We start from the raw sequence: 17,088 nt of genomic DNA on the forward strand, positions 1-17,088 counted from the left end.
TGAGGATCTACTGTTTAGAGTCTATGCAGAATATACCAAGTGTTTGTAGCCTCTTCATACTTTTGCAAAGTTGCCACTACCGAGCTGCAGGGTATGATATTGTATTTAACTAATACAAAGTGTTTTGATGATAACTCTCTGTGAGAGGATAATACAATAAAATCCTATATCAATTCAAGAGTACATATGATCACTTGATTGATTTATATTATGATCTAGATAACTCTCGTTCGAGAAGATATTTCTATATGTTCTTAAATCATGTTCTTGTATTTTACTTAATTTATCTATTTAAATAAGAACATATCATTTTTCTTTTAAAGCACGGTGTTTGTGAACACCTACACCGGTTCTTATTATACTTCACATTGATGAATGGATTGCTATGAACGAACTAAATTTCCCAAAGAGAAACATCCAACTAGTTTTAGTAAATTCTCTTTTATTCTGGAGAGAATATTATAAGTAGATAATAATACAAAACGAAATAGTCATTGAATGGATTTGTATGAAATAGGGCCGGCCCATAGCTAGTTGAGGCTGGGCTATGCCACTGGGCCTCAAATTTTTTGGGACCCAAAAACTTTTTTTTATATGTAAGACACTAAAAGAATTATTATATAAATTTTTCAATCTGTTCAAGTCCCACTAAAGTGTATTTTTTTATTTTTTAAAAATGTCTTATCTATTTATTTATTTTGGGGCCCATAATTTAATTTTTTTTTACGTCCTTTATAAAACTAAAATCGGGCTTATGAATTTGTTAAGATGGCCCTGGTATGACATAGTATAACTATATGTTGTCTCTCTTTTGTTTAAGAGTGAATTCTTATGATAGGGGGCTTTTTAGAGAATCACTAAATTGTACTTGAAGATCAATTAGTTATTGTTCCATTAGAGCTTGTTGTGTGACCTTCAATATGATATCTAGATTACTGTTTTGATATATTCTTGTATCAATCATCCAGAGGGTGACTTTGTCTGCAAATATATTTGTACTCATATATTCAAAAGACAAAATTCTAGAGAGGGATGGTTGCGGGGGGGGGGGGGGGGGGGGGGGGGGGGGGGGGGGGTGGTTGCGGGGATGGTAGTGCAAGTTTTATAATGATTGATCATCAAACTCCACCATAACATTTCATGAAGCATCGATATTTTCTAAGTCCATTACTCCCACCATTTAAATAATTTACATGTTGACCCACCCTATCTTTTTCTCATGCAAGCTTCAGCTCACTTTTTTCCTCACCCTCCTTTCTCTCTAAATTTGTCTAAAGCCAACAAAGAGGTCAAAAACCAAACATGTCTTCCTCAAGATGGACTTGATCTAATGATTCTCATAGGAGACTTATAATGTTTTATTTATTGTTTTGATTGTTGAGCGGATGGATTTTTCATAGTCTGCAAATATATTTTTCGAATCAACAATTTTGATTGATTCTTAATTTGTAAAGAAATTCCAGTTAGTTTTCATATTGTAACACAAATTTTTGGCATGAGCTTTTTTTTGTTGGTTTCAAATTATACTACTTCATATTCCTATTTTATTTACCCAAGTTGCTGGTTTTGACTTTGATTTTATTTAAGTACAAAGGGTTCAAGGTATTATGTATTCATCCTCTCTAGAATTTTGTCTTTTGAATATATGAGTATGTTATTAATTGATATATACACCTCTCCCATGGTTGTCACAAGATTTTTTTTTTTTTTGACAAATGGTTGTCACAAGATTGCTGCTCCTTTATTTGCAAACAAAACTGACTTTATAATCATTATTATTATTAATTTTGGTGGTCCATCCAAGAATTTTTTCCTCACTCCGGCACCGTCTAGCAGGGACAGATCCATGTATTAGAGTCTGTAGGCTTGTGCCTGCACTCAATTTTGAGAATTTTTTTTTTAGGTGGTAGAAATAGAGTAATATATAGTTATAATTGAAATATTGACTAAATGGCCCACACAAACCACACAATATTTTTCTATTGGCACACACATAAACACACACTTTGACACAAAGTTTATATTTGTTTATTTAATGTTTCAAATTTATATATGTGTATTTAATGTTTCAAATTTATATATATGTGGTGCCCTCACTTTCCAAAATTCCTGAATCCGTCACTGCTATCTAGGATTATTATATATTGAACCTATTTGGTTCTTAAAACATACTCCCTCCGGTCACATTTATAAGCAAAAAATAACTTTTTAGGTACATTGAATAACTAATGTATCTAGTTTATAAATGTGGTTAGATACATTAGTTATTCAATGTACCTAAAAAGTTGTTTTTTGCTTATAAAAGTGACCGGAGGGAGTAGTACTGAGAAAGAGGTAGAATGAAAAACATGACATGACTAGATTTGTGCTGATTTTGGTGTGAAAAGTAATTCGATGTTTACCATCTTCATTTCTCAATGCAAAATAAAAATGAAAAAGGTTAGGCTGTTTGACCGTAGCATGATGTAGCCTACAATATGGTCAGACTAGGTCATACACCTTTTTTTTTTAAAAAAAAAAATAGTCAAGATCATAACCTTTTTGAAAACTTATTTAGTGTGTGTTTGGTTTAAATTTTATGTACCGCCACTGCAGATTTACTATTTCATTTTATCTGAGTTTATAATGAGGGACACTTCATTTTAAAAGTCAGTTTTATAATGATGAGTTATACTCAAATTTTAATATTGTATTAGAGTCTATCAATTTAGATCATGTAACTATTCACACTTTAAAAGCCGAATGTGGCTCGAATCAATGAATCTTCAAAAACTAGAATCACTCTGTATAAACCTTGGCTCGTTAAAGATGTTATTATTACTCCCTCCGTCCCATATTATTTGATCTAGTTGACTCTGTCACGTATACCAATGCACAATTTTAAACTTAAATTTCTTTAATAATCTAGTAGAAAAAATTACGAAAATTTGATATTTTGAAAATATTAATCGAGACGAATCTAACAACATCTTATATGCTATATTTTGTTTTTATATATTAGTAGAAAAATAGAGTCAAAGCTTGTTGCATGAATAGTGCAAATATTCTAAATAAGTCAAGTAATATGGGACGGAGAGAGTAATTCAAAATAGATCTTTAAATACATTGATAAATCATAACATACTGATTCTACAAAGGTCAGGATAGATTTATAAAAAGACCGACAGATAATAGGCGAGACATGAACCTTTTTGATATATCTATCTATCTATTCAAAATCTAAAATAGTTAGGTTCAACGACCTATCTCAATATGAGATGTAAAATACTAAAAGCAACTATAAAAGTATATTTTGCTTTTGTACATATGACAGTATGACACACAACGCAAAATAGGTGCGGTTCATGCAAATGAACCCTGCCCTAATCACCGCTTATTTCCCTCTCCTATTATGCTCCCGATTTCCATTGCATCCCATTGCTCACGTAGAAGAAATGGGAAAGAAATAATATAGGACTGCTTAAAACATGGCAGGACAAGACAATATTAAATCTTTGTAAAAAAAAAAAAACAAGAAGACAATATTGAATTTGGATCCTCTCCATTGAAAATTTTCTCAAATTTTCTCCATTTTTAATCTCCACAATTAAAATCTACTAACCACTTTTCTTTATAATTTAACACTCGTTTTCTCTCTCATATTTGGTGGTTGAGATTTCAATGGAGAAAACTTGAGAAAATTTTCAATGGAGAGAATCCAAATCCGACAATATTGAATCATTCATTAATAACGGAAAATACATTTAATTCAAAGTCCTCTTAAAAAAAAGACAATATGGAAATGAGTCACGCTACTTTTTATTTTTTTTCAAGTCACGCTACCTATTCAATATAATTAGAATATATAAGCTCAGTCCTTGCGAGCTTAGCTCAGTTGGTATGGACAATGCATAAAATATGCAAAGGTCTGGGGTTCGAACCCGTCTGGGGTTCGAACCCCGACCACCACCAAAAAAAGAATATATAAATAAGCTCAATTTAGTTAGTAGAGAAAGATCAATTTAATCTCCAACAAAAAATAATACTCAAACTAGTTATTGAAAAGACAATTAATCTTAACCTTCCGACGACCTAACCCAATTAATCTTAGTCACCACTTACCTAATATAACCAATTTAAAGTGCAAAGAAAGTAAATGAACTTAGAGATGGTGCTTTAAAAAGTAAAATTGTTGAAAATGTAATATATTTTGAATTAAGATTACAAGAATTTTAAAAAATAAATGAATTAAAAGACGGTGAAAGGTATACTTAAAGTTTTGAAAACAAAGTATCTCTCATGTTAGTGACAAACAACGATTGTGGAAGTTACTTCGTTGAGCTAGTCTCAGCAGATCGTGTGTTGTGCGTCGACATATGTCCCAATTTTGCTCTTTGTCGGTTGGTATTCTGTCAAGTTTGAGCCTTAATATAAGGCGAACGGATCCTCTCCTGCTGTAATGTCTACAGCAGTCTCTCCTGCGCTGTTTTGAGTTGTTAGATTGATCTAATGGCTGAAATTCAGTCTCTCCTGCGCTGTTTTGAGTTGTTAGATTGATCTAATGGCTGAAATTCTAAAAGAGGATAATAATAAAATACTGACTTATCTTTACCTTCACAGCTCTGACTACAATTGCATGTCTCCTCCATTGTTATCAAATTTGAGTAAAACACAGGGCCACACCTTGTTTTTGTGATATTGTTCTAATTTCAAGCAAATCAATTTTCTAAAATCAATCATGCAATTCAATATTCTTGGAATTTTTAACTCCAAAACACAAGTGCCTCCATTGGAGTTTCAGATCACATGTTGGGACCTTCTTCATTTAGAAAAGAATGCAGTCTATTCTTTCATTTGTTGTTATGTTGTTTCATAACTTGTAATCCATGGTAGGCTGGTGCTGCAAAGTTTTTCACAGTGTTTGTCTAATTTTTTTTGATTTGTAAACATGTTTTTTATTTATTGTCCTTTTAGTCTATCCACCGCTGGATGTATCCAACGAGTAAGAAAAGTGCAGGAGAGACTGCTGGAGAGAAATAAGCTGGAGAGGATCCAGATCCTAATATAAGACATGTTTGAAAGATCCACTTTCTCTACTACCCTCATTAGAGGAAGTACATTGAAGTTCGTTGTTCTATCCAAATGTGTTTCGCAAGTCATATTTTTTGTCGATTTTTGAATTATTGTCGAATCCTTATGTGTTTTCTTCAAAAAGTTTGACTTTCTGTTAACTTTTGGTTCACTTCAACAAGTTCAAATCTCGTCGGTAATAACTTTCAATATGGATAATATACTCTTGGAGTTGGTAGTGTGATTTTTTAATTGTAAAGTTGGGTCTCCTCCCTTTAGGAAGCTCCATCTCCCGGTTAGAGAAAATCCTCAAAGGGAGCTAATTTATTAGCCCCTGATTTGACTTATCTCCAAAAAGCTTAAGTCATAGAGTAACATGTTTGTCGGTCTAAGGGGTAGGGTGGTCTTGATTAATTCAGTGTTGAATTCTATCCTAGATTTTATTTTTATTTTTATCTATCTTTCATGAAGATGTCAATGAGAACGTGGAAACAGATTGTTCGGCTCCAAAGGCTCTTCTTATTGGGAGTTCTAAATGGGTGACTAAGATTTATTGGGTTAGGTCGTCGGAAGTCTATAAGTCGAAGAATATATGAGGTATTGAGGTTAATTTGGTTATATTAGGTAAGTGGTGGTTGAGGATCATCTCTAAGAGTCTTGGCATTTAGTGGGATATTTTTACTTCTAGGTATAAGGAGAAAACAACCTTATCATATTTAGGGATCATGGTGGGGTCAATCACTTTCTCCTTGGTGCAAAGTAGTCTCGTTGTTTGAGTACTAGCCAGATTCCACCATTGATTGGTTTGCAGATGGAGTGGTTAGGGTGACTCACATTGGGCTTACTACTTCTTAATGAAATGACTCTTGACTGAGAACGACTCTTTTAAGGATATGCATTGGGTGTGGGGAGTGATTGGGTGTGAGATTTACTTTGGAAGGTAAGGTTCTTCATTTAAGAGCGGGAGATGTTGAGCAGTCATATGTTGGTGTTGGACAATTGTAGTCTCTCCATGATGAAATTTTTTGGTATTAAAAGTATGACATGAATGTGGTATACTTGTTTAGTTCATCATACACAATTTTCTTAGCTATTTCCGACATAAATGGAGCATGTCCCGAGGAGGTCCAATTTTCGAGTAAGGTTTGAAAAAGTTGCAGGCCTCCAAAGTAATTGTATTCTCTTCGTATTTGCTCTAGTATAGGTTTTCTACTTGCCATAATCTCTTTAGGTGTTGGCTTATTGTTGACCGTAGTAGTACATCGTGTGTGTCTTGTGGGGATCCGGTTGAATTTGGTAGGCGTCTATTTGTTACCTATGTCTTCGTTTCCCAGGTGTGGTATATTGTTTCTAGGTGATTAAGTTGGGAGTTGGTGTTGCCACGAGACATGTATATTATCTTCATGGTTTTTGGATCTTTAGGGGATAGATCTAGGATTATGATAGGTTTAACTTCGGTCTGACATTATGATGTGTGGTCCATTTGAAAGTTCCGTAATAGTCTGATCTTCTCAAGTATGACGGTGAATATAGAGAAACTCGTAGATAAGATCGAATTCTCCTCAAAATAGTTTTTTTTTTCCTTTTCTTTTTAAGAATTATGGTAATACATGTACCCATTATAAATGGTTAATGGAACTAATCCCCTGTTGAAGTCGGTAGAAGTCCATGTGGTTGGAAGTGTTGTAAAATATTGACAGAAAATTATATCCAATTAATAATCAACATATGAAGATGAGAAATAATTAAATATTAAAGAGAATAAACAAGAGAGATATCAAGTAAACTTATTTGCGTTATATATTATTGTATGACTTGGCCATCGACACAGTTCCATCAATATCCTCCACTGACAATTCATATGAAATCTACACAATAGTAAACCGGTATATAACATGAGGCGTGCTGATCGCATTGTTCTTAAGGATTTATATGCCTTATAAGCGCAAATCCCCCAGGATTCAGCAGGCTCTTCTTGGTTTGAAACCAAGTATGCAGAACTATCAAGAAGAATTATTTTCAGAAAGATGTAACCCAGAGTTATGTGCCAGACTCATGAAAATCTATTCATGTATAGCTTGAAGCATAAAAAGTAAAGAGGGATTTTTGTTGAGACTATGCATAAGTTTTTATGCCAAAAGAAAAATGGTGTTCCTCATGTTGATATTGAAAAGAAAAGAAAAGGAACGTAATAGTTGAAAAATAAGCAGTTAGATCGTTAGAAAAAGTAGGCACTCCTCCAATATATTAGCAGCCCATACTCAAACATAATCTGCCTTCTTAATTTTGTTTCGGTTACAAAATAAAAATCATGCACCTTAATTACTCTTTAAGATGATGGTAAATATCCTTAGACTAAATCAATTTAAAATGATGTGGCCAAAAGAATTAGACCAAGTCAACTATTAGTATTAATCATAAATAAAATAATAATGATTTTCTGCTAACAATATATTATAAAACTTTTGAAATATAATCAAAATTTACAACAATCCCTCACATATTTCAAAAATTTAAATGAAAATAGAAAAAGGACTTCCTCGGTTAATAGAAAAAGGATTTTCCGCGTAATTATACGTTAATCCCTCATAATTTAACAAACCTCTCTCGATGTGGAATCGAGGAAACAGAACTCACAAAAAAAAAAATCTAAGCAGGAAGATGAAAACCCATAATTTAATTTTGTGAAGGAGATGAGATAATTGTTTTTGTTTCAATATATTGATCAGAGCAACAATTGAAAAAGTGTAACTTCCTTCTTCTTATTTTGTACATGTATCATTAGGCCAAATGTAGATGTTTAGTCAAGCAAGAAAGAAACCTTAATAATAGCCACATTTAAGAGATATCAATAGAATGGCAGTTACAAAATTTAGAATTAAAAACACGTTACAAAACCAAGTTAAAGTTTATAATTAATAATAAGATAATGATTTTCTATTAAAATATTTTTCTATATTTCTCAATTAAAAATATTGAACACAAAATATTTGAAACTTTTGAAATATACTCTAAATTTACAACAAGTAGTAGGTGATGGTTTTTATTATGTTTCAAAATTTGTGGTTGTCAGTTTTACTTGTACTTTTTTTTTTTTTTGTGGTGGCCGGGGTTTGAACCCCCGACCTTGCATATATTATGCATTATCCTAACTAACTGAGCTAAGTTTACGATGACTGTTTTACTTGTACTCTTACCATATAATATATTTGACATTCAAAAATAAAATTACAAGGAGAGAATGATTTTGAAAGTTATCATTACCAAATAGTTATCTATTAATGACCATTGGGGTTGGAAAAATAATTCATAAACATCTAATATCCAATCTACCACTAAGGAGAGAAAAAGAAATAAAAGAGTAAAATGACAAATGTGATAGATTGATGATGTGATAAGAAGATATAGACAAATAAAAAATAAGGTGTTAGAAAAGTGTATGAAACTTAGGAGATGTACATGTATAAATGCTCTTGAGGTTGCAATAGCCTTGGTCAAAGTTTTAAAACCCGGCTCGGACCGGCCGGTCGGACCGTGAACCGATGGTAGAACCGATTCGAGTCAATAGTTGGATCGGTCATGCATTTGACCCCGCGTGAACCGGATGATTCAGCCGGTTTTTTCAAAAAACCGAAGAACCGGCGGTTTCTTCAACTCGGACCGGGTCAAGGACCATCGCAGATCGCACAAGCAAATTACTGTCGCTCAAACTAATTTCTGAAAAGGAAGTGAGAAGGAGGTATAAAGAAGAAATACATGAAATAGAATACAAAACAATTGATGACGAAATTGTCAAAAAAAACAATTGAAGAAGAAGCATCGAGGAAGGAGTTGCACTGTGTTTAAATCACAGATGGGGAAAAAGTACAGCGGCTGCAAATAAGCATCAAGGAAGAGACATGTTGTTTTATAGTTAGGGTTATGCATTGAGAGAGATCAATGGGCTTGGGCCTGTTTTCTCTTAGACTCAAGTCAAGTTTTATCTTCTTTTTTTATTTAAACTTTAGAGTATTACTTTTCCCACCCTATGCCTTTCCTCGCGCACCCTATTTTTTTTTTCAATTTTACCCCTGGTCCGGATTTCATATTCCAGAATGAATTGTTTGTATTTTTCAGATGATTCCGGATTTTAAAATCCGGAATAGTATTTTAGCAGAACTTTTGCAATTTTAAGCTCTACAATTCGTAAAATAAAATGCGAATAAAATAAAAAACAGAAATAAAAAGACACAAACATAAAAACAACTCATTTTATTAATATATGAACAATACATTACAATAATTTTCAAGCTTTTTAAGCTTATTACATAAGATCCTAAATCTATTTCTAATCTCCTAAGAGCCTAATTCTAAACTCCTAAGAGTCTAACCACTGCTATGTGATAGGACATAGCAGTAGCTTGGCTATTGGAGGAAAACCAGAGGAGGAGGGAAGAGGAGGGCGGGAAGAAGAAACAAATGCCCATGAGGGAGGTGGGGGGTGCTCAGACTTATGCCCAGACAGGCGAAGCTAAGAACCACACTGACCCACATGACCCTCAGATGAACCGCCCTTCGTTGCAGCGCGGTTCCATCCTCATTGACCGTTCATACAAACCCTGAAAGTTTTCAACGAGGCCCTTATCTATGAAAGGCCAACGATGGAAAACCATGGTTGTAGAAGGAAGAAGAGGAGGAGAGGGATGGTGTGAGAAATGGTGGGGTTTGGAAGGGTATTTATAGGGAGGGGTGGGTGAAAAATGGTTGGGAAGCCATAAATGCAGTCAAAAAACGTGGTAAAACACGTTTTTTTGACTTGACCACTGTCAAAAACATGTGGTGCAGACCACCGGCCATGACACTGACGTGGTCCGGAAAATACAATCCGGAATGCACCTTTGGTTTCCGGAATATACTTTCCGGATTAATGCGATTATGGTGAACGAGGGAAAAGTTGGCACTTCTTTGTAGGGCTAAGGACATTCCGGAATGTATAATCCGGAATGATTCAGCACTTTTGAAAGAGAGCCATCAATGTGGGTTTGGACGGTTACAACCCACTAACACGTTTTCATTGACTGTATTAATGACCTAGGACTTGTTTTAGGCTATAAATAGGCTTTCATCTTCAACAAATACCTTCATTCTTCACTTCACCTCTTTTCTTCCATTCTCTTCAAATTTTTTAAGTTTTGTAGGAGTGTTTGTGGTGTCATGGTCATTGTTGACCGTTCCTATGAACCCTGCAATTGCATTGCAGCTTGTGTGGGGTTCATATAACGGTCAACAGAGACCCTTGACATCAAAGAAAGACACAAAATATTCATATCGTTTTTGTTCGGATTTAATTTTCCAGAAATCTCTTCATCTCTTTTCTTCAATTTTCTTCAAATGTTTTTAGTTTTTTAGGGGTGTCGGTGGTGTCATGGTCATTGTTGACCGTTCATATGAACCCTGCAATAGCATTTCAGCTTGTGTGGGTTTCATATAACGGTCAACAGAGACCCTTGACATCAAAGAAAGACACAAAAAAGCGCACAACATCTGGTCCGGATTTTATGTTCCGGAAGTAACTAACAATCTGATTCGGAAAACATAATCCGGACCAGGGGTATTTTTGGAATTTTTACAGGGCGCGCGAGAAGGCTGTAGGGTGGGAAAAGTAATTCCCTAAACCTTATTGTTTGCGTTTTTGTTTTTTGAATGCATATAATTTGTTTGCTAGTATTTATATATTTAAAAGTGGGTCATCATTCCTTCCAATTAACATTTATATATAACCTAATTTTGAAAATTTTAAAAGGAGAAAGAAAATAAGAATATAGAAAATTGGGAGTTTTTAAGTAATTTTCGAAATTAATATTTTTTAGAGATTGATTCATCCGGTTCAATCTAATTTAATACATAAACAAATTTAATATAGAGACCGAGTTATTTGACCGAGTCATCCGATCTAATTCGGTTCAGTTATGCGGTTCAACCAATGACTCAGTGGTTCGACCATTAACCCAGTGACCCAGTACCCTTGCCGAGTCGATGGCCGAGCCGAGTTTTAAAACTATGGCCTTGGTTTCTTTGACGAAAATGGTCGGCTAATTGTCTGGTGATAGTTTTTTTAGGGGAATTGTCTAGCGATAATACACATAAATATGATAGTGATATTAAAATTAGGGTTAATATGTGTTTACCCCCCTGTAATATAGGTCATTTCCGGTTTTCCCCCCTGTAAAATATTTTTTTTGAATTTCATCCTTGAAATTTGAAAATATTTTGGTTTTAGACCTTCATTGAATATTTCACCCCCTGTAATTTGAGAAAATTTAGGTTTACCCCTCTTGTAATTTGAAAAAAATTTGGTTTACCCCCCTGTTCATTTGAGCAAATTTCGGTTTACCCCCTGCCATATCTTTGATTTTGTATTGTCAAAACTCATGAAGGTCCAAAACCAAAAATCTTCAAATTACGAGGACGAAATCCAAAAAAAATATTTTACAGGGGGTAAAACCAGAAATGGCCTATATTACAGGGGGGTAAACACATATTAACCCTTAAAATTAAGGTCTTATTAATGAGTGTCCCTATGACACTTTTTAAGGAACCTAAATTTAAAAATTATTCCTTTAAAAAATCAAATATTACAAACTCCGATACATTACATGCATTAATTTTCATAAATACTTACTATTAAAAGTACTTAAATAGTATACAAAAGACACTCGTTAACATTTCCCTTAAGATTATTACATATCCAGTCATAGAGAAAAGTTTGAAACAAACGACTAATTATATAATGAAAATATGGTTCGACATATATTGTGCTCATAATGCAGACATTATTATCATGCATAGATGGTATTTGGGCACTAAGCCTTAACTTGAACAACAACTTTTCCAATGTTAGAACTAGAGAAAACAGAGTTTAAGCTCTCCAAAAAGTTCTCAATTCCGATATTGATTTTACTCTTTGTCTTAATTTTGCCTTCTTGCAAGTATTTTTCCATATCTTTGACAAAATCTCCAAAACGATGCAAATATGATTTAATCATATAGCCCTCCATCCTCACCTCCTTTCCCACCATGTTCAGAAGATTTCTAATGCCTTCTCTTTCGGTCCAAACCTATACCAACATTATAACAATTTACTAATTAGAAAATTGAAATTTTTGGGCATTTTTGGTAAATTAATGAGTCATGTGTTCTATGTTTAAAATGCATTCGTTGAAGTGTACACTGTATTACCCTCATTCACCTTATTATATTGAGATATCATCCCACAAAGTGATATTCTAGCATTCTTGTTGACATGGTTAAGTACAGATTCGAGCATTTTACCACCAACATTGTCAAGGTAAACATCAATACCATCAGGGAAATACCTGCAAAATTCTAGTGAAAATATCAGAATATTAACTTAATTTTGAAAAACTAAAATATATATTAGTCTAACTTTTGAGTATGTACATTTTTGTCATAAGTCTTTTTATGTAAAATTTTATAGGGAGATTAATCACTTTAGTCCCTAAATAGGAAAAGAGTCGTCACTTTAGTCCCTGAATACAGATAAATTTGTGAATATATGCCTTGACAGGAATGATTTGGTTTTGATGATTGACAAAAGAAGTCCTAGAAGAACAAAAATGCAAAAAGCGGAAAAGAAGAATTCAAGCTTTCAAGTCTTGGGTTTTATTTTTATTTGTTTTAGGACTATTTGTAAGTAGTAGAAAAAGCTCTCATTAAAATAAATCACACACTCACAATGATTTTCATTTAATTGTGATTTTACATGAAAATATTTTTACATGAAAAGTCATAATTTATTTTACAAATTGCATAATTGATTTTGACATTAAAAATGTATTTGAGCATGATTTGAATTATTTCCTAAATCAAATTACCATGGATTTGACATTTTGCATAAATATATTTTCATTACACAATTGATTATTAATTTATATAATTTGATATGCTTTTTCGGAATTACTCTATGTTATATTTCTCAAACAAGCATCGATCAGTTATATACCATAATAATCTTTTGTAGAGAATGCAAATCAATTTAGCATAATTCTTTTGCATAAATTGTTACCGTTGGCATTAAAGGAGATTGATTTTGTTACATGGGATAATTCATTTTCATGCTCCAATGTCTATGACTTTGAACGGATTATCAGTATCATATTTGATAATGTCAACGATGGTTTTTGCATTAATTCTCCATCGACTACTTTTTGTTAATTGCACCTTATTACCATTGTCGTATAAATATGTGCATTTTAGTAGCTCATTTCACACAACTGATATTTGCACTTAACATTGGCAAAAACTTATTTTCATCACTCATTATTTTTACACTTGCTAATTTATTATCTTGAGAGCTATTTTATACTACATAGTTGAGTTGTGGTACTTGTGTTTCAATTTGTTATATCTACACATTTGGTGTATTATTTAATTGTTGTAACTCTTATTTGTATTTGGTGCGATCCCAAGGTTTCAAAAGAGGTGATATCTCTTGGTTTTAGAGACTCTTCTACAAAGGATTGTTTTGTTTAGAGAGTGCTCGTTATTTGTAAAGGTTGCCAGCTTATCCTAATTAAAAGCTTGAGCAGTGAAAATCTCAAGGGGCTTTTCCTTGGGGACTAGACTAAGCCTTGTTGTTTCAGACCGAACTAGTATAAACTTCTTGTGTCTTTTCTCTCATCCCTTTATCTCTTTTACTTTACTTGTCATTTATTTTATCTCACCATATCTATTTTTATATTTATTTAAACCTTTTATAAACACTTTATTTTAATTGGTTAAAACATTTTTAAGTGCTTATTTTAAATCGTTTTCTAAAGAACACAATTCACCCCCTCTCTTGTGTGTTTGAAGTCGCTTGTTTAACAAAATTGTAAAATAGTCCCTGAATGTAGACTCTGTTAGTCAATATAGTCCCTGAATGCAGACTCCGTTAGTCAATTTAGTCTCTGAATGTAGTCCACTTTAATCCCTGAAATTGACCAACAAAGTCTACATTCAGGGACTGTTTTGCAATTTGTTATTATTCAGGGACTAAATTGACTACTCCTTTCCCATTCAGGGACTAAAGTGACTAATTCCCCAATTTTATACTTCAAAAATTTGCTTGTGACAACTGACAAGTTGTTGAAGATTGCTCTTTAGGCACCTAGCAATTGCACACAAACAACTATGGTCATTTACTCAATGGCAATTAACTATCATCCACTTCAAAATGGTCGTTAATTGTCATTTAACGTTTTTTAAATCGGTGTAATTGATTTATAAAGTTCTTTCCGGTGTCAATTTGGATGAACTACCCCCACCCCCACCCCACCAATTTTGTTTTAGAAATGGAGAATATCTTGCTCTGTGTTGACTCTAACATTATATAACAATGTAAAAAAAAAAAAAAAAATACATATAGAGAAAAAGGACGAATTACGACTTGCTTAAAGCGGCATCAAAATCTGATTCTATATTGTAGTTGAATCCATCATCATATCCAAAATTCTCTTTGATGAGCTTCACCTGATAAACCAACCAGGTATGTTTCAAGTTGTAAGTAACATGTCAAAAAAATTAGCCGTAAATAATTTGAAGATATTAAAAATCCAAATCCGATCGAAATATAATATTGGCAAAATGTTTATATCTATCTATTGTGCATGAGTTTACTGTCTTCATTTATTCACATTTTCTTTAGTCCAAAGATAATTATCCATGCAAAAAATATGTATACGAACCGAAAAATTCATTTTTTTATACAAAATTATATCAACTATAGAAATCTTAACATGTGCATGTAGCCGAACACAAAACAAAAACTTAATAAAAAGTGATTAAAAAAGATAGCTAATACATTTGGTTTTGTGATTAAAATAGAGGGAAAAAGTGCTTACATAGTCACTCTTTTCTATAAACACCAAATGTTCTCTCTCCATAATAAGGGGTACTTATTTATTTCGATGCTAATAGGTGAAGCACCCACCATTGTGGATATTCTTATATTCAATATATATGTATTTTATGTTCTAAAGAAATGACAAAAACTTGGAACTGCTATATTACAAAACAAAATTTCATGAGGATTAAAGTCAAAATTTTCCATATTATAAAGAAAATAAGTGGAACTGTTATGTTACCTTCTCATCAGAGCCAGTGCTGCCAATGACCCTACATCCTCGTATCTTAGCAAGCTGACCAGCATTCATACCAACAGCATCAGAAGCAGCAGATATGAACACATTGGATCCTGGCTTTGGGTCTCCCAGTACCTCTATTCCTAACCATGCTGCGAACCCAGGTACTCCTGAAATTATTTAATTAATATTTTTTTATTATCTAATTATAAACAATTTTTTGAAAAAATAAATTGTCCTTAAATACAAATTTCATTTTAAATTATTTGTTTTTATTTGGGACCATCAAATATGAGTATTTTTTTATTATTTTTTTCATATTTTAGACCCACGTTAATACTACAAAAGTATATATCTTAAAAGATAATAAAACACACACAGATATAGTTTTATAGATTTCTTCAAAAAAATATATATAGTTTTAAAGAAAAATGATACTTAAATTTAGTGTGACATTTTTTCTTATAATTTTTTATACTTTAGTTAAACCTTTTAAACTAATTGAATAAAAATTTACAAGTTAAACCTTTTAAAATAATTGAATAAAATTTACAACTATACTTATAATTTTTATCAATAAAATCGGAAAACGAACCTAAAGAACCGAGATAATTTGATAGTGAAATCCCATTAGCAGGATCAATTTTTCTAATTATATGAAAAGAGGGTACAATGCTATACTCAGCAACGAGACCATATCCATTCAAAAGGATATCCCCCTCACTGTATTTACTATCCTTGGATCGAATTACCCTTACAACTGCAAATGTTGTAAGCACCTGCAAATATATATTCACATTATTCAATGAATTAAACAATAATATGCATGCACATACAAAGATAGTTATAAATATTAATGTACCACTTTTTATTAAAAAGAAATACTAAAAGTTAAAAGTATCATATTAGATAAGATAATATTTGACGTAAGTTAATAAGTCGATTTTGTAGGGCTTTAGTGAGACTCAACCCTAATTCTAATAAATAAAGGTACCTGATTAAGTTGATATTGTGGAATGAAAAGGCCTTCAAGGGTGCCGGTGATTGTTCCGCGAAGATATGGATCAATGGAGAGAAGGAGAGTTTCGACGGCTAGATGGTTATCAGGGATTGAATCATCGGCAAGAGAAAGAGAAACAGTGCGGAGTTTAAGATGGTCCGAGGTTGGAACACCTTCAGGACAGTATGCAGCTACGTACCATTCTTTGTTTTCTACCAAATCTCCCATGTCCAATTCGGATGCAATGTGCAATGTTTGATGCAGTGTCTGCAATTGGGCAAGGCTTGTCTATGATATATAGACAAATACTACATGTAGCAAAGTATTGTGTAAAAGGAAGATCTAATTAAAGAAAAACCTTAAACCACACTAATCATCATTTTCTCTGTTAAAGCATTTTCCACAATGATTTATTAATTCAATAAAACGATGGCACACAATTAAAGTGCATCAATTCATTTGGGTTCAAGCCAACAAACATACCACTAACCTTGGTATGGTGAAATGATGGCACACAATTAACGTGCATCAATTCGTTTGGGTCTAAACCAACAAACATACCACTAACCTTGGTCTGGTGACTCCTGTATTCAAATGTTTGTTAATTTCCCCATTAATTAACACTGATTAAATTAAAGACTTCGCTACAAGTGATATTTTCTTGTGTGTATATATAGTAGTTTTGTTTGAATATTGTATATTCCTCATATCTCATTATAATTGTCGTATTTGATCATTTAAACGTAAATTACAAAAATATAATAAAAAAATTAAAAAAATTATAAGTTTGCTATATTATCCTTATTAACTATTGATATATTTTAATTGTGGGTTAAATATGTTTTTGCTCCCTATAAAATTGGGACCTTTTAAGTTTAGTCCTTACATAATTTTAATAGTACTTTTAGTCCCTAATCT

At 32.7% G+C, this 17,088-nt stretch overlaps 1 protein-coding gene across 1 annotated transcript; it reads right to left on the bottom strand.

Moving 5' to 3' along the window:
• Positions 1-11,706: 11,706 nt before the first annotated feature.
• LOC146950347 (2-alkenal reductase (NADP(+)-dependent)-like) lies at positions 11,707-16,484 on the bottom strand. The gene is made up of 6 exons (XM_085746269.1): positions 16,165-16,484; positions 15,766-15,949; positions 15,174-15,340; positions 14,477-14,559; positions 12,278-12,404; positions 11,707-12,146 (listed from the first exon to the last, which is right to left on the bottom strand). The coding sequence occupies exons 1-6, from the start codon at positions 16,396-16,398 to the stop codon at positions 11,892-11,894; spliced, it is 1,050 nt and encodes a 349-aa protein (XP_085602395.1). The 5' UTR covers positions 16,399-16,484; the 3' UTR covers positions 11,707-11,891.
• Positions 16,485-17,088: the final 604 nt, after the last annotated feature.

Source organism: Medicago sativa, chromosome 2 (genome assembly GCF_051527215.1).
Source record: "Medicago sativa cultivar Bolivia chromosome 2, Bolivia_mono, whole genome shotgun sequence".
Taxonomy (NCBI): Eukaryota; Viridiplantae; Streptophyta; class Magnoliopsida; order Fabales; family Fabaceae; genus Medicago; species Medicago sativa.